Below are 23,076 nucleotides of genomic sequence, written 5' to 3' on the forward strand. Positions count from 1 at the left end.
TTTACTTGAGTAATTTTGATGGATTTTTGTACAAGCACATCAGAGGAGGAGCTGGATTCAACTGCAGCAGCTGAGCTCCACCTGCTGACTAAGCCCAGCATGGGCTGCTGAGCTCAGCTCTGCCCAGCCAAAAGGGCAGGAACAAAGGTAAAAACACATTCCTAAAGAGTTTACTTTCTCATTTTTATATTTTAAAGCTTGTGTGCAGGATCTGCTTTATTTCATCTGCATTTATTTCTACCCAGTATAAAACTACAAACAGAAGACCCTTGTTTTATATCGAATATTCAGCAGTTCTGACCCTTCCTACTCACCTGTATTTGTACAACCACATTTCTGTAATTCAGAGTTTTCAGTATTTTTCAACATTAGGAAGCTTCCCCAGAAGATTTTTCCCCCTTACCAGTTATGTATTTATTTGGGTTATTCCTGAAGCGGTCGTCAACTAAAATAAGAGCCCCCCAGTCATTCCTGTGCCTTATACACCTAAAAGTGAGGGGGAAAAAGAAAGAGTGATTCTATAATTAGAGGGCACACAGCAAAAATCTGTGGGAATTAGGAAAAAGGACTGCTCTGAGTCAGTTGGAATATGCAAAATTATACAAGAAGAGCTCTTCTACTGTATGCACCAGAAATTGTTACGGATGTCACAGGAGCTTCATTTTCCTTCAGCTGTTGAATTTACATGAAAACAGCTAAATTAAAAATAAAACACACAAATATTCAACAGCTAATCAAACCACATCATTCATTTTCCACTCTTAACTGGGCAGTGTAAATACTATAGTTTCCTGCCAGCTTGCTGGAATGTGGTTTTATCAAAATCCTTCCCCACACCTCAGGTTATAAGGGCTTTGGCTTATGGTTTTATAAGGAATTTGTATGAATGGAAGAATGGAATGGAAGCCTATTTTCTCCATTTAACTTTAGACATCCAAATGATCAATTAAACAACAAGTAATTGTCACTAAAACTTGATTTAAGTTCAAGCTGATTTCACAGTTATTATTTCACTATTGGTATTCCACAACTGAGAGTTTTCTTAACCTATTTTAATCAATGCTCTTAGATTCCAAAGAGGAATTTAAGAAATCAGGCCTGTGACAACAAGAATCCACAATGAAATTTCCTAAGGTTACAATTTCTCTTAATTTTCTCTCTAAGCCTTCATTTATTTAATCACATTTGAATTAGAACTAATTTGAAGAAGAAGAGTTTTCCAGCTGATGTTTCTGTGGCTCTGTATCCATGACAGATGCACAGAACCTATGATAGATATGGATGACAGTTCTAATCTTTATTTATATGATAAATTTTGTTGAAGGAGGATGAATTAATTCCACCCTGTTAATAACATTTGGGGGAATTTTTCCATCTAGGAAAGGGAAGCTATACCACTTCTTCTAAATCTGGGAAGAGATCAGTGAGCACAATAATTGAATTGACCTTTTGCAAAGGTCTGAAAAACCCCACTGCTATTTCTCCCTTTCAAAAATACTTGTAGGCTAAATATCAAACAACTGTTCTGAGCCCACTGAGAGTGTCAACAATTAGTGCATTGGAAAAGTCCTAAGAATCTTCATTTGCTTTAAAGCTCAAGAACTATTTGTCTCTGATTGTGCTTTTTTTTTTTTCCCTGTCTACCTGGACTATGAGCAATACACTTCAACTAAATCAAAGTGAGTTCTGAATGTAAAACAAAATCTCTGAATTATAACAATGCCCAAGTGCACAACTGGCTGAAAAACAGAGTTGTCAGCACACAGCAGCTCAAGAGACAAAATTTGCAATATGAGAGGTTTGGTCTCACTTACACCTTTGTGCTAAAAGTGGGGAATAAATCCTAAAAGATCTCCCTAAAAAACAAAGCTCTACAAATTTATATAGTTTTAGTTATGTTTATCTCACCTTCCCAGGGCTTGGTTGAGAGCTCTGTAAGCTTGAATTTCATACCACTGACTCCCTGATAAAAGGCCTCTTGTACTTTTGTGCTGGTCATTGTACTTCCTCTTTAATTCAACCTAAAAAAGAAACCATAAAAGATTTGGTTTATTAATGCAGTTGAAAAGGAGATATTCTAAAAGGGGAAAACAAGCAAACATCGATTAAATAAGAGAATATATAAACTGTGCTTCAGTGTTTCACCTCTATATATTGTACACTAACCAATCCTGGCTTCTAAAATTGCCCTTAGCTGTGATCTGTTCCAATCATTTAAATGTATTGACATGAGCATCACATACTCATCCAAATCTCTGGGCAGTGACAGAAAGATAAACTGTTCAGACAGGTGAAAAAACCCCAACCCAGGGACAGGTAGATGGACTCCGAACCCCAGATTTATTGGCTCTTCCATAAGGAAATGTCCCAGTGCAGCTCTCCATCCTTGCCTTCACTACAAAACCCACTCCTCATCCAGAGCTGGCACCAGATCCTGCTTTTCCCAAGGGAGGGTCAAGCAAATCCAACTTTTCTTCCTCTACTGAAGCTGCAGAGCTTTAGAGACAGAGGGGCCTCTCCCAAGGACCAAGAGTCAGCGACACCAAGCAAAATTCCCAGCTTGGCATCACCTCCTGAGGTCTGGAAATGCCTCACTGGAGAGCACAGAGAGATCAGGCAGGGAAAAACATCTTCCCCTTTTCAAAAACACATCCCTGATGCTTCAAAATCTGGAATCAACTGCCCAAGAAATTCCCTGCCTCCCCTTCCCAATCACATGGATAACCACACACAGTGCCTGATCTGAAGTGGAACAATTTGCATTAGAACATCATTTATATCAAAAGGATTTATTATTGTTATTCAGCGAGGGGAAGTGATTTAAAAAAAAAAAACAAGCATAAAACTACACCAAAAAGGGTCTTTCTGTTGCTCTTTTGTACAGTATTAACCTTTCTAAACTGACAAGTGAAAGGACACGCTTCAGGAGAGAAAACAGCAGACTTCTAACCTCTTCTGACAGGTAACTTTCAAGTTACATTTGGATAAGAAATTTTATTTTATGTAGTTATGCCCTTTAAATTGCCTGTCAAATTTACAAATTCAATCTTTACAGCCAGAAAGTAAATTCAGTTTGATTTCACAGATTTAATATTTGTTCCAGTCACTCAGAATTTACTGACTGGCATGTGAGGTTTCCTTTGTAATCTTCCAAACAGAAGATGATTTCTTCTGAATGGTTTATGAACATTAAACCATTCCTTAAATAGGAATTTGGCTTTATCTGTGCATTTCTACAAACTGAAATACTACCTGGAGAAAGAAAAGGGTACTGCTCACCTTTGGAAATGGGGAATGAAGCTGGAAAAGTTCACTGAAGCCTTTAAAACATAACCATTGACAATTCATCCCTGTGTGTGTTTTGCACTTGTCTTCTAGTCCTGGTCAGTTTTATAACAATTGATTTTTTTGAAGAATTTTGTTATCAGTAAGATTCTGTCCATTTGGAACAAATGGAGGTTTAGCAGCCCCTTACTTTGCCAGCAGACTGTGCAAACAGTGTTGCAATAACTGGTCCTGTGCCTTATGCTGAAAAATGACATGATTTTTAAATATGTGCATAAACCCACTGAAGTAGCAGTCAAATGCAAGCCAGTCAGATCATCTAAATAAAATACATTACTTCCACATTCTTCTAATAATGCCAGGGTTACCAAGTTCATTGCTTGTATGCACACCACCAGTGACACTTCATTGCTCAAATTATATAAACCCCATTTTTTTAATATAAACCCCCAGGAGTTTAGGGGTTTTTTTAACCCAAATCCCTTGCTCTAAGCGTGTAACATCCCTCTAAAACTTCCTTATATTAATTTTACAAGTGTTACCAGAAAACAATCATTCTATTTTGCCCCTGCCCCAGCAGAGAAGATGCCAACCTGCATTGCCGTGAGTTCAGTTTGCAGGGGAAAGCTGCTGCAGGTAAAAGGCCAGGGCCTGTCATTTTAATGCAATCAGAATCTATTTCATTGTGGAACTGCTGCATTCCCCCCCATCAATTCCATGCCAGATTCAAGCTGACATGTTACATATGTGAAAAAGCCAGTGCCTCCTGCTAGCAAATATCCACAATGTGCAGGAAAGCACAGGCTAGAAGGGATTAGTTAAAATGTCAAAAGACAGCCTTTTACTTTTACCTGTTCATCCTTAAAAACATCCTCCCAGCTCTGGGGCAGGATTTGCAGACAAAGAGCTGCACAAGGCCCCTGGCAAGCTCTGCCATCCTGTAGCTGTCACCCAGATTAGGCTTTGATCTGTCTGGGAGGTCACGGGCACAGCCACGCTCCCTCACATCTCCCCAAGTTCCACCTGCAAAGCTCTCCTGCTTTTAATGCTTAATTAGCTCGACAGCTTTCACTCTGCAATATTAACTGGGAAACAGCAGCGAAAAAAGATAAATGCCATGAACAATTTTTTTTTTTTTTAAAGGTTTGGAAAGATACTTGGAGGCAGTTTGTGCTACGGCTCAAGTGTATTTTTCAAACAGAATTAGCAATAGGGGTTTTTGGTTTTGTAATGATAACAACATTAAAGGACATTTGTTACATCAGATTTTAAAATAATAATAATATCACCTGTGGTGATATTCCTTCACGTGAAGAAACTTAGACTTATTCAGGATATAAATTGATTTATACTGTGTTGACCATGGATTATATGAGTTAGTTCATGGCAAAAAGCTGAGAAGAGGAACTCAAAAACTACAGCTTGGTTTAGACCCCCAAAATACCCTGCACATTCACACACAGAACCTGCAGCCTTTCAGCAACACACCAGGCTGAACCAGGTTTATTCAGAATGAACAAACAGCATTTAACAGCAAGGTTTACAAATACCAATCTACTATGGACTAATTATTTCTAAAGAAAAAAATCAATCAGAATACTGTAAACTGATTTATCAATGCCAGTACCACGACACGAATGTTGAATGGGCTAAGCACACTTGTTTATTTTGTGCAATTTAAACCAGCAAAATGAACTGTGTTTGCTTTTACTTCATCTGGCAAAGTTTTGAGGGGTATTTTTTAATGCATTACTTCACTGAACCGAATGCAAACTTTGCTTTTTAAGAACAAATATAAGTAACAGTTTAGAATTTCTTTTTGTTTAACAAGTCAGGTCTATTCTTTGATAGGACATCACCTCACAAACATCTCCAACTGCCTCCTATTTGCTGTGGCAAGTTAAAGAAGAGAAAACAACTGGAAAAGGCCAATGAAGCTGGGCCTGTGTCACTGCATGGACAGGTGGAGGTGGCACATCCACACCTGGATCAGCATTCTCCTCCATGGAAAGAAAAACCAGAAAATGGATAGAAATGTTTTCTGCCATTCCACTAGCTTGTTTCTCTGGTTTTATGAGAGGAAAAATAGCAATGAAAACAAAGACCACTGCTTGCCTCATCCAAAAACAATTTTTGAAGACATATTCATGTTTAACATCTACTAATTCCCCACATCTTAAACACAAACAAGCAGGAAAAATACCAGGTGGTCACCCCCTGCTTCCATCCCAAAAAAGACATTAAAATGTTTTTTAAGCAAATCTCCCATCCTAAAAATCTCATGTGTCCACTTAGAGTCTCTCTTCCACCTGAAATAGCAATAATTAGAATTTTTCAGGAACAGGCTTGCCATCTACTTTCCTCCTGACCAATGCCAAGGAACCATAAAAGTTTGTGAGTGCAGGAAAGTTGAGACATGGAAACCCATTTCTTTTCTTTTGCATCTGAAAATTCTTAAAGAGAGTCATCATTGAAGAGTGCAGCATTTCACTCACTTCAAAAGCAAGAACAAAGGCTGGGAGCTTCAAGACAAATAATTCACATGTAAAGACCTGGGTGAGTCACAGAACAAGTTTCAAACATCCTCACCCCTCACAGACCCACTCAAAGCCATGTCTAAACACAACATTTCCATTTATTAGCCCACAGGAAAAAGATATTATGGCAGGATTTTTATCTTTAAATGCTCCAAGCCTTCCACACGCAGTGTTAATACATAAATAACATGGAATAAGAAAATGCTTATTAGCTGAATTTTACCAAATTAGATTCTGTTGATTACAATAATTTATTAAGGGCATTCTAATGAGTTCATGTAACTAAATAAAGTCACTAGACACAAATATAACACTTTTATTTTCACATATAAGTACTGCATTTCCTTATAAAACAGCAACAGCCCCCCAAAAACTGCAAATGAGACATGATCAATACTTGTACTTCTCACTTATCATCAGGATGCTGTTACGCAGAAATTGCTCAGGTGACTTTTCTGCCTGAAAATTTCTATGTGCTCTTATGAAAACTGCCTTCCTTGGATAACACTGAATAAAAAAAGGAACAATCCAGATCTCAGACTTGATCTGCCTCACAGGGGACATGGAGAGATATTGGGAATGAACAGTGCAATGTGAATGGAGCTACAACCAGAACTAGAGAGTTACTGAGATAGAAAAATGGCACAAAAATAAACCACATAGGGAAAAACACTGCTGGCTTGTTTCCCCACAACCCAAAAGTTGAAATCTGAGATAAGGGAAAGAAAAATAAGCCAAAGGCACTGGAGTGGCCAGTGGCACCTCCAGGGCAGCCAAGCAGCACCCCCTGCTTTGTACAGAGCTCAATTCCTGTCATCCTGAACTCCCCATGGCCAAATCCTTCCCAGTATTCTCACTCTGAATCCCAGTCTGAGACAGATGGGGAGCTCATGGAATGCTGCAAGCACTGAACACTTTCAGTATTGGCAGCTCTGCCCTGTGGCACCCCCAGATCTGGGAGTTTTCCTTTTGACAAAGCCTGTGGCACATTCACCCCAGACCCATCTACTCATCAAAGCTTGCAGGGACTGCAAACAAGTGACTTGATTAAAACCTAATGCAACCAAAGCCCTGCTCTGAAGAGGAAATTCCATCCATTTCCAGTGAAGCAGAAGTGAAAGAAATCCAGGAGGTTCCCTTGAGGTCCAACACTGTGCTGGGGCTCTGGTGTGAGTGTCACTGATCCCCACGGTGAGAGCTTCACTCTCAGAGCTCCAACACACTCTGACAGCAAAGCACAAACTTAAAGGTCACCACTACTTGCTAAGGACAAGAGGAACACAAGAAAATCACTTGGAAATTTCTTTTTTTCTCGATGGGAAAAGCGAACTGTTCAACGCAAAGGGAAGTTTTGATTTGCTGGATTATTTCTCTTGGGGATATTTTCAGGGATGGTTTTGTGATCTGGGCAATATATTGGCACTGGGCTGGCAGCAGCAGGACAGAAATGAAATCCTCTGGTGGCACCTGCCACAGGATCTTACACTGCTCCCACAAATTCAGCTCTCAAATCATTTTGTTTTCTTAATGAACACGATTTCTGTTGGATGCAAGAAGGCTGTGGATGGCTTGGGCTGTCTATAATCATTGTTATTTGTGGAAAAGTGGGAAGAAAAAGGCTTCTGAGGTATCTCAGTGCTACCACAGCACCCATGAAAAGGTTTTCTGCTCTCCACTTCCTATCTGGAATTTTTTCTCACAGTACTGGAATAAAGAAGAAAATAAAGGTCTTCTATCCCTAAAAAAATCCTTAACTTCACAGGGAATTTTCTACTAAATATAACACAACAATAACCTCCCCATAAAATGTCATTTTTCTCTACTGGTTTTGCCCATATTTCTTTATTAATAAGTGAAAATATTTTTTTTTTTTTAAGTGATGCAAAGGCAAGATGAAATTTATACAGCGCATGGGATGTTTCCCAACTCTGGTTAAGCATAATAATTTAAATTAAATCAAATGTTAAAATAATAATATTCTTAGAAATCTTGCTTTTCCTGGAATATGGTAAATAAGAAATTAATTTTTTCCAGCAATCACGTTTGTAGCACAAGATTCATTCTCCCTTCAAGGGACACAAAACATAAAGGCTTAAAAACTTCCACAAGGACCAGAAACTCAATACAAAAACACATCACTATTCTGAAATGATAGAAAGATCTCAATTTGTTGAGATAGGAGGAGAAGAAACTTCAACAAAGAGCTGCAAAATTTTTGTATCATTAAGTTACAAAAAGCCCAGAAAATTGTAATTGCAGTGATAATTTTTCTTGTGTAACAAGTCATGATAGTGGAAACAATAAAGGAAATATTCCCCCCATGGCAGCCATGGGAAATAATTCCCATTAAGGGCAAACTCGAGCAATGCCACTGCTCAGAACTCCCAGCATTATTGAGTTTATTTGCCTTGCATCTGCTGATGTGAAAGAGTTTGACTTTGTGCATTTTCTGCTGTATTTTGGTCCAGTTCTGCTGGCTGTTCTCTGATTAATTCACTCTTCTGTAGCAGGATCAAAAGCATCTGGAGAGGTGGAAGTGCAGAAATGCTCTCTGGGCAGGGGAGCTCAGTGCCTGCACTTCAGAGCTGCCCATTATCAACATTTCAGAGCGAGCTCTTTATTTTCAGCTCCCCAAGGTAAGAACAGTAAATTATGACTTGAACTAAACAAGTCACACTTGGCTCCAAAATCAGATTTTCCTACCTCTATTTTCAGGTCCCAGAGGTAGGCAGAGGAAATCCTGGTCACAGCCAAAGAAGTAATTTTTGGCTCTGAAATAAATTTTCCTGCTTTACTCAAGCCAAACTCTACCATTGAGAGCACCAGAGCTTTGAGCAATCCTTGAACATTTTCTGTTACATTATTTTGTTTTAGCAACCTGATTCTTCAGCAATATGAAACCCTTTGCAATAACACAGAATTAGGGGGCTGGCCTCTTTCTTCAATCAGTTTTGTTTATAATCAGCTCCTACTTCTGAGCCTGAATAATTTCTTCCTCCCTAACCCTGAAAGAAAATATTTTAGACTCTCCTCTTTCAGTGAATCTAAGATACAATATGCCTAAAGATGCTGAAGTGAAACTAAACTATTCTCTTTAAAGCCTCCACAGAAAATACTGGAACTTATAAAAGCACACAGCTACTTAAGGAATTCAAATGTTTGCCATTTAATACCAGGATATGTGGCATATATTTAGCACAAACATATGGAAAATTAAAATTGGATATTATTCATCACACTTGACAATGAATTTCTTGCCCAAGATTGATGTCTGGATCCAAAATGCTACATCTCAAAATATCTAAGAGAAGTTAATTAAGAGTATGTTAGCATCAGATAACACATATGTGGGATTATCCACCTCTGCCTGCCACATTATTTATGTTCTCTAATATTACAGCTCACTGCTACTCAATCAAGTTACAAATCATAAAACATATTTAGAAAGCAGGTTGATCACAGACAAGTCATATTAGTGGAGATGAGCCAACATCAAACTGCCAACATAAAATATTGCTCTCCAAAGGTCCAATTGCACAAACCCTGCTGCCTGTGCTCAGTCCTGGGAGTATTAAAGGGATCACTCACACAAGTAAGAGCTCTGTGCACGAGTAAGGGGTTATGGAATTGAGGCTTAAGAGGACTTTTATTAACCCAAAAAGCAGACATTCAAGTGTTTTTTCATGTAGAGCCCAGCACTTTTTAGTGATTTACATCAATCTCAGAAGCATATAATTCATGGCTATTCCAAGGGAATTGTTCATCACTTGCATTTCCTATTTTTAAAGGAATGTCATTATTAATCATCTTATCAGTTTCCTCCTCTGGTAGCTCTACTGAGCACCTATTGCTGTGGGAGAGCCACAGATGCACAATTTCCTAAGTCCAGCCTGACCTGTGTCACTGTGGTTTGACTTTTATGTCTGCTGAAAACTCAAAGTCCTCCCCAGAAGTTCCATGCTTGACCCAGTTTTGTGTTTCACCTACAAAATCCAGAGAAACACCAACCAACTGCATCAGCACAGCAAATGTTGTAACTATTCTCTAAACTTCAACTGCTTCATTTGGGAATTCCAATCTCTTTCCTGAGCTGAAAAAGATGCTTAATCTTCCAAATGTCTTTTGTATTTCTACAAAGGTACTAATAACCTTCTTCAGAGTGACCCTCCTTCACTTTATCCTTCTTGTAACTCAGCTGGTAAAAAAAAAAGCAAATCAGTATTAATCCATAATTTTTGGGGATCTGACAACCCTAAAGCCTTGAGCAGAACAAAACCCCGTTCAATATAAAGACATTTAAAATAAAACCCATTTCCTCCAGCATGCTGCAAGGAGCTCTGCCATGCAGCAGCTCTGCAAATCTCATGCTGAGAGACTGGTGCCTGCCCTTCTCTCATCCAGAATTGATCACTACAGAGCTTTGGGCATTCCCATCTCTAAATAGACACACTCAGACCTTGAGCTGCTTGCAATTTGGCAGCTACAGTTTCTAGCCCTACTGAAAAATTCAGGGGTTTTCTTCAGTCTAATTAAGAAATATAGTTCAACAGAACACTGATTTTTAAAATGTAGTCTTCAGAAATGTGCTGTAGTGCCCCTGTGATTCTGTTATTTGAAACATTTGGTTGAACTCAAGGTAAAAATCAAAACATAATCCATTGTGAAGATAATTCACTCACAACACATTCTTTTCAACCTCATTTTTTATCATTTAAAACCCAAACTTAATGATTTTCAGGAAATCATTTGGCATTAATTGTAAAGTTCCAGCCATACAACAGACAAAGGATTTCCAAACTACCTTGTCAGCACATGCCCCTACAAACCAGCATTTCTAACTCCAGAGAAGAGGCTGAGCACTCTTTAAATGTGAATTTTTACACTACAGTAGAGCACATTATATTTTAGAAGGACAAAAAATGTTGTGGCTGAATGAGTGCTCCAAGGAACTCTGCAAACATTGGAAGAACTGCCCTAACACAGCCTCCCTGGTCCTTGTAGGATGTGGGTTTTTCCCAGCAAGGCTGGAATTAGGCACATGCTGCAGACAACAAAGAAGCCTTTGCTTGTTCACTTAAGCTCAGAACACATCTCTCAAACCAAAGCTGAGCTGTTTGGCCTTTCAAGTGCAAAGCTATGATTTTCTTGTTTGATTTGGCATTAGTGAGAACCAGAATCCAGCTGCTCCTGGTATTTATTTATTCTGTGATCCTTCACTTTGTTTCTTGGCTTCCCTGAGTAGTCCCAAAAGCTCTCAGAGGAACACACAGGACAGAGCAGTGACAGTGACTGGGAGCAGTGGCAGCACCTCAGTGGCACAGACCACTAGAAAGAAATGTTATTACAAACTAACCAATAATAAACCTTCTTTTCAGTAAGCAGAAAGCCTAGAAAAATACTTTTCTGTATTTATTGGCTTTCTTTTCCTTCCAGCTCTGAAGTGCCTGCTCTAATGGAACATTATCTGTCAGACAAGCACTGCTCAAGTCAAAAGGAAGGAAGTGTTGAGGTGGGCAATTACACAGCAGTGCAACAGGATGCTGCTTTCACCACCTCCTGAAAAACACAAATAGTTTCAGATTTATTTCACTGGAGCCATTTCAAAATGCTATTTTTACAAGGAGCTTACAAGTGTTTGCCTAAAGTTACATGGAGGTTGAATATTCCAACCAATGCTGTCCTCAGTCTCCAGGAAGAGTTTATGTTGTGTCATAAATTCATGCTTCAAAACTGCAAGCTAATAAAGCAGCACAAGCTTGGAGAAGGTTTCCAGTTCCACTCTGTGCTGAAGTGGGACACCTAATCACACTAAAGAAGGCAATGGGATTAGAAAGGTGAGATAGTGCAAGCAGTGGGACACACACAGTTCTACTGGAAAATAATAATTACACAATCTTTATTTTCCACCTGTTTTCTGCAATAACTTGCCCTATTTAAAGCAGTATTTAAAGCTGCCCCACCTCTTACCTGTGCAAGGTAACTCAGAGAATTCAAATAGGATGGAGAGAAGTTCCAAGTTCAACATAGAGAAGAGGTATTTTGTGCATATTTAGTGTTTTAAAGATGACATCAAAATCAAGTACAACTCTGAAGTGATGCCCTACCTGAAGGTCCTTCACGTTTGGAAAGGGGATTCCAATGGTCACAACTGCCCTGGCATTCTCATCACAGAAATCCAGCCCCTCACTGACCTTCCCTCTGCACACAGCTATCAGGAGAGCTCCATCTGCAATACAGGATAATACACTGATTATTCCAGGGGGAAGCTGAGGATCAGGAGAAACTTTCACCAAAATGTTTCAAAGAGCTAGAATTATAATATAGTGTAAGACACTGTCTGGAAAGGGTGAGTGGCCATAAAAATAAAAGACTTGTTAGAGGGATGAGATTAACTCCACTTTGACCAATAATATTCTGATTTCAACCATCAAATAGCAAAATAATTTTACACTACACAATACAGGGGTAATTATGCAAGAACAATGTGTATCTGCAACAAAATGCTACTTGTTAAACCTTGAATTTTACTTGAAGAATCTGTATCAACTATTTTGAATGGCTAAAAAATGTACCTTTTTCTCCTTTACATTTGATTGCATCATAGTAGATTTTCAGCAGCTCATCAAAGTCACTCTTGGCCCCTCCCTGGGGCTCTGCAATGACTGTTTTAACATCCTCCAGGTTTCTCCACAAGCCAGTGTGCATCCAACGATCCTTTAACTTGTCCAGCATCTGAAAACCAACAGAAAAATCCATGTCAACCACTTGAACTGTGTAAATAAAGCACACAAAGCCATTTCATTTACTGAAGTTACATTTTTCAGGTTTTTTATTTGTAAATGCAAGTTCTCCTACCATGCACACAACCTCAGCTGTGCAGCACTTGGGAAACAGGGGGAATTTATTTCATTAATTAGAAATAATGCAGATTTTTGAGGTGTCAAAGCAAAACTCTCTAAATCTATGACTAAAGAGCACCTTGTGGTATTCCTCAAAGTAGAGGAATGTCATCCAGAGAGAAATGGAAGTTACCTGGTTATTGGATTACTAACACCAGAAACAAATTCCAGATTAATTTGAAACAAGCCTTTATATCTTAAATTTCCAGAACATTTCAATACTTGAAAATCTACATAGAGAAGCTGGGAAAGGAAATATAGATATAGAATATATTCAGCCTCCTCTGCTTCTTGAAGAGCCCATCAGCTTTGTTACACCTAAAATTTTAAAATTACAAAACCTGAACTGTGCACATTTCACTCCAAATCAGAACACATTCAAATCTCTCAAGAAAATAAATTTGTCCCACTTTCAATGAAAACGTTGCATTACAGAAAATCAAAAGTTTAAAATTAGCACAGAACCTGAAGTCAGCTGGCTGGGGGTCATTTAGCAAAAGCATCAACTCCTACATTGAATTTTTTCAAGTCAGGGAGTTAAAAAGTCCCTCCTTGAGCTGCACAGAGCTGCCCTCGAGACAAGGGGAAGGCAAGCAACACATTCCAGAGTGAACCAAGGAGCCCTGGGTCAATGGACAGAATTAAATCCTTTATTTCACCCTTCTGCTGCTCAGTGATCTTTAGGGTGTTACTCCATGCAGTTACTGAGGTTCATACATGAGATTTAAACTCAACAGATTCTGCAGGAAGGGCTGTGCTCTTACTGTGGCTGCACTTCCCTCCACTCCCCTCCTGAAGACTTTTCCATATTTTGCTCCAGGCTACACAAACTGCTCCATCTGGAGCCTGCACTTGCCCTGCTTCATTCCTCCAAAAGCCACAGCATCCCTTCACTGCAGCCCCACTTGTTTCCAGTGCACTCCAGCCAAGACCCCAGGATCCTGAATGGGTGATTGTTACCAAAATAATCTGTCCTGTGTCCAGATCCGCAGTTTAAGTGCTACTGTGAAGCAGAACTAATGACAGCTAATTGTTGTCACATTTGAAAATTTACAGGAAACTGATTACAAGGCCCTTTGCATTTTTCATGTCCTCAGCATTCAAGATCTGAACTCATTCTCTGCTATGAAGAATTTGGATGGGTTCCTCACAAGAGGGGACAAATGCTGTTATCTGGAATTTTCCCTGTTCTGTGCCAGCCTCTGCTCAGGGAATTACTCTTGCTTTACTACTGATGTGGCACCATTAGCAAGCAAACACAGAGAGAGTAAATTATGAGTAGCAGGAACACACAGCTGTAGCAGCAGAATAAATCAACTCTGCTAAATGTGTCTGTCCTCCTGTCTGTCCCCTTCCCTCCCAGCTCTGTCATTTCCTGGCAGCATCCTGTCTGTAATCTCTTTTTCTATAGAGGCTGTAATCCTGTGACTGAGCAATGAGTGTCCATCTTGCCATCCCAGCCTGCCACTGTGGCCTCAGTTCTTGGATGTGATGTGGAGATAATTCTGGGAAAGCAAAGAATCAAACACATTACAGCTCTAAGTACATCCATTTGGGATGTGCCAGGGACTGGAACATCATTAACTGCCCAGATTTCATTCCTCCTCCTCCTGTGGAGCTGGGCCCCACTCAGCAACCCCTGCTGAGCTGGCTCCTGGCACTGCCAGGAATGCCAAGGGGGAGAACACAGCAGATACTTGGGTAGAGCTGAATTTCACGTTTACATTCATAAAACCATCCAGGCTTTGACTTCTAAGGGTCACTCACCCCTGACTTTCTCCTGTTCTCTCATTCCATCCTGTGGTATTTCTCACCAACACACCCCTAGGAAATGTTCTTGCCAGAAAGGCAAGATTCCTCACAAAAATACCTTAATCCCTCAATCCCACTGTATTTCTCTTGTATTTGAAAGAAGTAAAATTTATATTCAGAACTGCAAAGATGGCTGGAGAAAACCTTTATCCAAATTCTTAAGAAAACATCTTTTCTCTTTGTGGGTTCCCCAGCCCCTCCAGTCAAGTCTCTCTTGGAACAAGCTTCAGGTTTCTCGTTTCATTGACAGCAACCATCACAACAGAAAATCTATGATTTTGATGGAAACATGGCAATTATTTATGAAATTTTTGGCAAGAATGGAGCACATTCATTTAATTCACACAACAGCTATTACCTCTTCCATTAATGGAGTTTGCTAGATATGGAAACTTTCCTTGTATCCACAAAAACACAGGACCCATGACATGGACAGACACTAAAACAACAAGAATTACAGAGCTGACTGAATACAAATAAATAAAATATAGAACACACACATGCCTCAGAAGAGCCAGGAACCAAGTATGGGTTTCTCATAAAAAATTATTTCACTTTGGGTTGGAAAAGTGCAAATGGGAGCAAGATCTAATGCCAGGAATCACAGGAAGGAACCATTAATGCCCCCAGTCAGTCACTCCTCCTCCCCAAGGGAATAATAGTTCCTGAACTGGAAGGCAGCCTGTGTATATTTTATTAAATCCCTTAAAAATGGATTCTCAAATGCTTTATTAACAAATGGTCTTCCTCCATGAGAGCAGAAAATCTTGTTAGAAAGAATCTGTCATCTTCCCATGCACTGAGGGCTGTTTACTGAGATAGCTTTTCCCTTTTAGTCCTTTCTGCAATTTAAAGACACCTGTAAGCTATGATCCATAAAAACCTGGAGCTCAGTATTTAGCTCTGCCATCCATCTCAGCCAGCATTCCCTTCTGAAGCAGTTTTTGAAGTTTTCTGGAAGTTTGGAGATGGGGGGAGCTGTTTTCTTACCATCTCCTCCCATTATGCTGCACTCCAAGGCCAAACCCTCCTGTGTGTGCCCACAAAGGAGAAGCTTTGCCCTTTTCCATTTGCTGCTTTGCTTTATACAGTGCCAAAAATCACACTAGGGGGCTCCCAGGTCATAAAGCAAACCCAGAGAATTGTTAAATGTATTTTATCCTATGACAAGTTGATTGTAATTTCCACCATTGGATCAAACTTGGGGAGTTAACTTCAGGTTGCTGGGGATGTGCTTTTCCTGCAGGATCTATCACCTCCTGACAGGGAAGGTCTAACAGAAAAAATTCTGGCTTATTTTAGCTCTTGTCCTGCTAATTTCTTTATACAAAATATGCCTTAAATATTTTAGTACTGATTCATGTATGAATGGATCACACCGTTTCAGCAGAGAAAAAAAAAAAAAAAAGGTATCACAGAAATAATCCAAAGAGCTTGGGGAGGCAACAAAACACCTAAAAATATCCACAGATGCTCCAGAGCAGTAAAGGACAAAAAGGAAAATTACCTAAGAAGCACCTGACAGCAGAGTAAAATAGCTCTGATTTTACTGGGTAGTTTAACAACTCTTAAAAAATAAAAATAATTATCATTGCAATTGCATTGTGTCCTTATGAACCTGCAAAACTACAAGCTGTCTTGTTTCCCACACATTCATACAATAATTGCACAAAAGGTATTTCAAGGTGAACAGAACTTACACAGACATTTTGCAACCCTTCTTAAAAATCTGCCATTATACTCTAAAATAATCCCACTTCTTCAAATTTTGCTTTCTTAAATCTCAGTTCTCTGTAACTATATGAAGTTGCACTTTTATTATTCAAATATTCAGGTAGTTGGAGGGGAGAAAGGGAAGAGCCTTTTTCTTAATAAAAATCCCAGTATTGGCACCACCGTTAGTGCAAAAAGTCTGAGCTCCCCCAGGGAGCAGCACTGATCTAAAAGCCTCTTCCCCGTGTTTGCTCCCAGGATTTTCTTTGTGAATAAGCACTGCTTCAAATCAAAGTGTGTCTCCAGTGGGCTGGAAACGTGTTTGAAGGGTCAAACAGAAGTTCCACAGGCAGGCAGGAAGCACAGAACTCCAGAGGTGGCACCAGGAGCTGGGGCTCCAGGAACAGAGGCACCAGGAACAGAGGCACCAGGAGCAGAGGCACCAGGAGCTGGGGCTCCAGGAACAGAGGCTCCAGGAACAGAGGCACCAGGAGCAGAGGCACCAGGAACAGAGGCACCAGGAACAGAGGCACCAGGAACAGAGGCACCAGGAACAGAGGCACCAGGAGCAGAGGCACCAGGAGCTGGGGCTCCAGGAACAGAGACTCCAGGAGCTGGGGCTCCAGGAACAGAGGCACCAGGAACAGAGGCTCCAGGAACAGAGGCTCCAGGAACAGAGGCTCCAGGAACAGAGGCTCCAGGAACAGAGGCTCCAGGAACAGAGGCTCCAGGAACAGAGGCTCCAGGAACAGAGGCTCCAGGAACAGAGGCTCCAGGAACAGAGGCTCCAGGAACAGAGGCTCCAGGAACAGAGGCTCCAGGAACAGAGGCTCCAGGAACAGAGGCTCCAGGAGCTGCACCAGGCTGGGCTCCCTCCAGGAACCTGGTTCTGGTAGAACGACAGGGATCTGCTGCAGCTGGGAATGAAAGGAGGGACTGGCAAGGAAAGGGAGGGACACTGGCACTTCAAGGGAGCCCCCTGGCACCAAACAGGGCTCTCATTCCCCCACCAACACGGAGAGTCTGCTCTAACCATTGCTCTGCACTGTTTGCATCTTGCCAGAAAAATAACAGGTAGCACAACCAAACAAAGAGACCTTTTTTTTTTGTTTTAATCTGTAATCCCTTAATTTCAGAGACTCTTGAGAAGAAATGCACTTCCCTTGTTTTACTACAGTGTTTCCCACCATTTGGTCTGCCTGCAATAAAAACAAGTACAGGTTATTTTGTATCACAGAACAACCCAGCCTCCACCTGCATCAGCTGCCTCCTCTCTTCCTTTCAGTGACTATAATAAAATAATAAATAAAAAACCCCGTACACTCTGACAGGTCCTTCTGCAACTTGAAGCAGTTAGGCTGGAGGACATCCCATTTTCCACTGCAGCAATGCTCTGCTGATCCCAAGGCACAGATGTTTTGATCATGGCAATAATTCCACAGGTATTGCATTCCCTTTCTAAAGCTTCCAGGAGGAGATTTGCTGAGTCAGCTGCTTACCTACAGCTGGAATTTTCTGTTCCAATCCCTCTGATCCCAGGAGAACCACCTGGATGAATTTTCTATTTCCATTATGAAAGGATGGAACTATCCCTAGATTAGTGATAATCTTAAAACATATTCAGTCATTAAATCAAGGCACTGCTTTAAAATAGTGCCCTTAAATTCCTGTTATTTCAAAGGAAACCTGGACAGTGGATCTGGCCAGACTTCACCCACTTTTTTTTTGGTATTAAAAGGTTCCTATTAATTTAATTTCTTCAGTGATTAAGATGGTTTGGAAAAGTAGAGAATTAGCAGAAGTTATTTGATGGCGCTTGAACTAAAAAAACTTTGCCAAAACTTGGTACCAAATGACCCAGCATCCTACAGGCAACTGAGCTCCAGGAAAATTGGAACTCTTCACTTTGGGGGGAAAAAAGAAAACTTTACAAAGAGTTCATCAGTGTGGGGTCATAGCATCACTAACTTACTCCATTTTCACCTTTAGTTAAAAAACAAATAAACCAACCCCAAAACAAAGGGTTAAAATGAACAGAAAGGAAACAGAGGAATGAAATGGGAATAAAAGATTGAAGGGACAAGAACAAACTGCCTGGAATGATTGGTGTGAAAGGAAAATTGAGTTTCCTTCCAAAAATAGGAGGGAAAATATTTGGGCTAACTAACCAAGAAACTCTTAATGTGCATTACACCCCAATCTTTGAGATCAGTTTGGAACAGCACCCTAGAACTATTAAAAAAGCCCAATGTCCCTCAACGAGAGCAAAAGGGATGGAAAGCAAGCAAAAAAACCCAACCACATTTATCAAAATCATCAAAAAATATTCCCCACTTTGAGAAGGACTAAAACAATATTCATCTCTGGGCCACAAGTCATTTACCTAACTGGCAGACATAATTTATATTTCACCTTTTCCTCTTAATCACCCCATACACTTATTCAAAAGGTCATTTTAATCATATTTTCCACCCCCCACCCCCCCAAAAAAAAAAAAATAGAGAAAAGCCTCAGTTTTGCTCGACACCCAGACATTTGCACTGCTCTGGGCTGGGACTCCACCAGCCAAGAATAACTGAGGCCATTGAATTATTTAAAGCAGTTGTTTGCACTCAATTAGATTTTCATGAAAGGTTAAGCAAGAGACTGATTCACAGCCCCTCCTCATGTTTATGGGAGGGTTCTAACACAGGACAAGGTACTTAAAATTCATTCATTTGAATGATTGAGCCAATGCAAAATAGAAACATGTTTTTTCATTTAAAAAAAAAAGTATTTTAAACTTCAAATTTCATTTTCTTAGCTTCCAATTATAACAGGTTTTCATTTCAAGTGAATATATCTGTGCCAAAATATTTCATTTTTGAAATATTGCAAAAATAGAGCTTTAAATTCCCACTCCACTGGAGAGAAAAACTAAACATCCATATAAATGCACATGAACAGGGTAATCTTGTCTTCATGGACCAAAACAAAAATTTATTTAATGCAGGATTAATGGAGAGAGGCCCCACAAGGATGCTACTCTTATCAAGCAAAGGCTCCACCTGCTTTGTCCTGCACATTTCCCAACTATTTATTCTATCAGGGGGCATCACCCAGCAATGCAGAGAAGGGTTCTGAACCTGCCTGGCTCCCACAGTGCAAATTCCAGGTGAATTCCTGCCTGATTTCCTTTCCCAAAGACTCACACAGCCTCTGGAATGAAATGTTCCAGAAGAGCAAAATAGAAAATTATTTTTAAAAACAAAATTATTAATCTAAGGCGCTGTGCATGAAGCTGGAGCCATGTCACACATTTATTCTGATATTTGACATTTCTCCCAGAATTCTGAAGGAAGATCACAGACTCTGAATTGTCCTAACAATGCTCATGGAGTTTGTCCTCCCCACTTCTCCTGGGAAAAAGCTGTCCTGGATTGGAAATCTACAGCACTGTGCAACTCCAGGAGATTTTTCACTTAATCTGTTTCTTCAGAGAGCAGAAAATGAGTTTGAAGGATAAAACTAAAACCATGAAGGTGTGATTTCAAAGAATTTCCATGGAAAAGGTGTCTTTTTAAATTGAGAAGTACTGTATTTATTTTCTCAAGGATAATTTTAAACAAACACCAAATAAATCCAAGTATTTAGGACCAAGGATGGTGTTGAGATCCCCACATATGGTGGGAAATGTGGGGAAAAACCTGTGCTCATCCACACAGACACTGCAGGGGAAAGAAAAAATTTCTAAAAAAAAGGGAAAAAATTAAATAGATAATGCAACTGTGCAACACAACTCCACAATTCAGCCAAACCCTGATCATGGTGAAAAACTCTGTATTATGAACAAGATTCTGATCACCATGTGCACACTCCAGCACAATAAAAGGTGAATAATTCATCATCATTTTCAAAGGCAAAGCATGCATCACTCAGCTTGGGGGCAGCACGGGGGATTTCACTGGCAGCGTTTTTCTTCGGGGACAATGACAAAGTGCTGCTCAGCAGCAGGAAACTGAAGCACTGAAGTGTGTTCCATGTGCCATAAATCAACACTGCAGCCACAGGATGTCTCTCTGCTCCCAACATACCATCAATTTTTCAATAACCCCCTTAAATAATGGAAAACGTGAACGGCGACAGCAGTAATGAAAAATGAAATGTTTTGCACGCCTAAGACTTCAGAATAACACGGTTAATACGTTGCTTCTGCAGGTAAAGAAGATTTTTAATAGAAGTCTCCCAAAAAAAGCAGAATGTTTGCCCCCCCCCACCCCAAACAAGCTGGAGAGTCTTCGTTCAGTCCTTGAGCTCTGTGGCAGCTGTTTAGGAACAACCTGGTACAAAGCAGGGTTTCTTTTGTGGTTTTAAAATTAACCAAGACAACAAGTTCTGTGTTTCAGGCACTGCTTGTACATCCACCCTAGGCTATCATTACACCTTCCCATGCCAGGGAGGGAAAATCCTTCATGCAAAGAAAGCTCTCCAGAAAAAAAAAAAAAAAAACAACTTTCAAAAGGATGGTTTAAATCCTGGTCTGGAATAAAATGGAAAATGATGAACTGGTCATGGATGAAGTCAACATCTCCACTGCTGTTCCTCCCCAGCTAGAAGTCAAGCTCAGTCATCTCTGACCTCTTTGTTTTTTCAGAATAAAGAGAAAAAAGTAATCCAAGGTTGTCTTGGTGGCACGTGAGCAATGAAGCCCCGGGAGATCTGAGCCAAAGGGAGGAGCAGCCTCACCCCAGGACAGGGCCAGGCCCTGGGAACTGCCCCAGCCTGGCAGGGGACAGCTCTGAGCCCAGTGTCCCATCAGGAAAAGCTTCGTGTCCCTCCACCACCTACATGAGACAACTCTCAATCAATCAATCAATCAATCAATCAGCTAAGTATTTCTTCCAAGTACCCAGCTCGATCCCTTCTCCCTCCTTCCCTTCTGTCCCCCTAAAAAAAAAATAAAAATTAGAAAGGAATAACACACTTTTCTGATTCTTAGGAAAGTAATATCTCACCTCACGATCAAAAATAGGAAGTAAAAGATGCAAACAAAGTTTTTGCTGCAGCACATTGTAAATTATTAGTTTTGAAATATTTTTGCTAAAAATGAGTTCGTTACTGAGCTGAAAAATGAATCAATATGCAATTATTACTCTTTAGAATACATCACTCATTAATTAAAAGTTCTCACACAGGAGCTTGCTTACCTTATCAGGAGGTAAAACTAAGCCAAGATTTTTCTAACTTTCTAAGACATAAATTGATAGATCCCAGACCCCCTAATGATTTAGAATTTCTCTGAATTTAAAATACCCCAAGTATTCCTCTTAATACATTTAATATTCAGATTCTTGCATGAGCTGTTGCACTGCTGATGCAGAACATGCTCCCTAAATAAATCCCTTCCAGTTATTTTCTCTCATGTCTGATGTTTTTCACACATGAAGAAGTCACATCTCTCCCACATCAGGCACTGAATCTTTCACAGCCATGGCAAAGGGACCAAGAACTCTGCAGGTTCCAAAGGCTCAGAACAACAAGAATGTTCAAATAACCTGGGCAGGATACACCTTCTTAAGAATAATGTTGCTTATGGATATTATTTCCCATTCACAACTGGGAATTTTATGAAAAGCTCCCGAGGAAAAAGACACTTTGTTATTTACTGTTTACTCCATCATTCACAGAGTGCAAACTTCTTGACTCTGAAAACTCATTTTCAATGCAGTTCCTACTTAAATGGGAGGAAAAGTATGCAAGCAGCAAGTGTTAATTACAAGGGAAATTGGAGCATGTGTTAACGAGCTACAACAATTCAGCTTGCAGCACTTTGACAAGTCAGAGCTCAGAAGTGAGAAACAAGAAGAGATTTTTCCTTTCTTTTCCTGATGCTGTCTGCTCAGGGTATTTAAATTAACAGTGTAATAAAATATTAAACAGCCCAACTCTCAGGGTGTGAAATTCACAGGCCAAACACCCATCTGCCAGCATGGCAGGTAATTTTTTTAGACATAATATCCAATAATCTGCCACGACTGTCGCTCTGGATTGGGCTTTATCCGACGAGAAGCACCAGCAGCAAGGAGCTGCTCTGTGTAAAAAGCAAGTGCCACAGGGCACCTGAATTATTGCACAGCCCTTGCTGGTCACCACAGCAGTTCAGCAAGTCATGAGCAGTGTGTTTGTTCATTCTCTGCAGGCTGGAATTCAAAATGAGAATGTGGGAGCCAAAGCACAGGTGGGAATTTCTCCTGGGCTGAGGACATTCCAGCACAAGAAGGAGCAGAGTGGGAAAGGGTCTCAGGGCAGGGACAGCAAACAGCTCCAACCCCACTGCTGCAGAGGCTCTGCACAGCACCAGGAGTCACAACAGGCCATTCCTTTCATATCACCTCACCCACATTTCCAGTCACCCAGAATATTCACCTGAGTGCCTCTCCAGTTCTTTGGTAATTCACAGGCAGAGCCAGATGCTGCAAACTCACACCAACAGCTTCAGAACTTCAGGCACAGTGGAAAAAAAAAACACAGGATTTCTAAAGGAGGATCTCTGTAGATTCTCCAATTACAGCCAACCACTGGAACATATATTAAAAAAAACCCAAAAAAACAGAAACATGAAAATGTTTCATTCCTGACAGTGAAAACAAAAAAAGCATGAACTTGGAATGTGCAATATCATCTCTTCCCTTGAGCTGTCTCTGACACTTCTCTGACCTCCTGATGAGCCACCACAGTTCACAGAGCCACCTGGAAACCAACTAGGAAAAAAAGGAATAAAAAGGATAAAAACTTTTCCTTAGCTCAGGAGATCCACACAAGAACAGCCACAGGGAAAGGGGGAAGAACCT

The 23,076-nt window shown here is 40.3% G+C and overlaps 1 protein-coding gene across 2 annotated transcripts in view; it reads right to left on the minus strand.

Annotated features, from left to right (window-relative positions):
- The window catches only part of BRIP1 (BRCA1 interacting helicase 1), a 91,997-nt gene that overhangs the window by 47,906 nt on the left and 21,015 nt on the right, over positions 1-23,076 (minus strand). For both annotated transcript variants that reach the window (XM_062506950.1, XM_062506951.1), the window contains exons 15-18: positions 12,395-12,554; positions 11,927-12,048; positions 1,909-2,021; positions 404-486 (exon numbers count right to left, since the gene is read on the minus strand). In XM_062506950.1, the coding sequence (XP_062362934.1) occupies positions 404-486; positions 1,909-2,021; positions 11,927-12,048; positions 12,395-12,554 (478 nt within the window). The remainder of the gene's footprint in view (positions 1-403; positions 487-1,908; positions 2,022-11,926; positions 12,049-12,394; positions 12,555-23,076) is intronic.

The sequence above is a fragment of the Cinclus cinclus genome, chromosome 22, assembly GCF_963662255.1.
Source record: "Cinclus cinclus chromosome 22, bCinCin1.1, whole genome shotgun sequence".
Taxonomy (NCBI): Eukaryota; Metazoa; Chordata; class Aves; order Passeriformes; family Cinclidae; genus Cinclus; species Cinclus cinclus.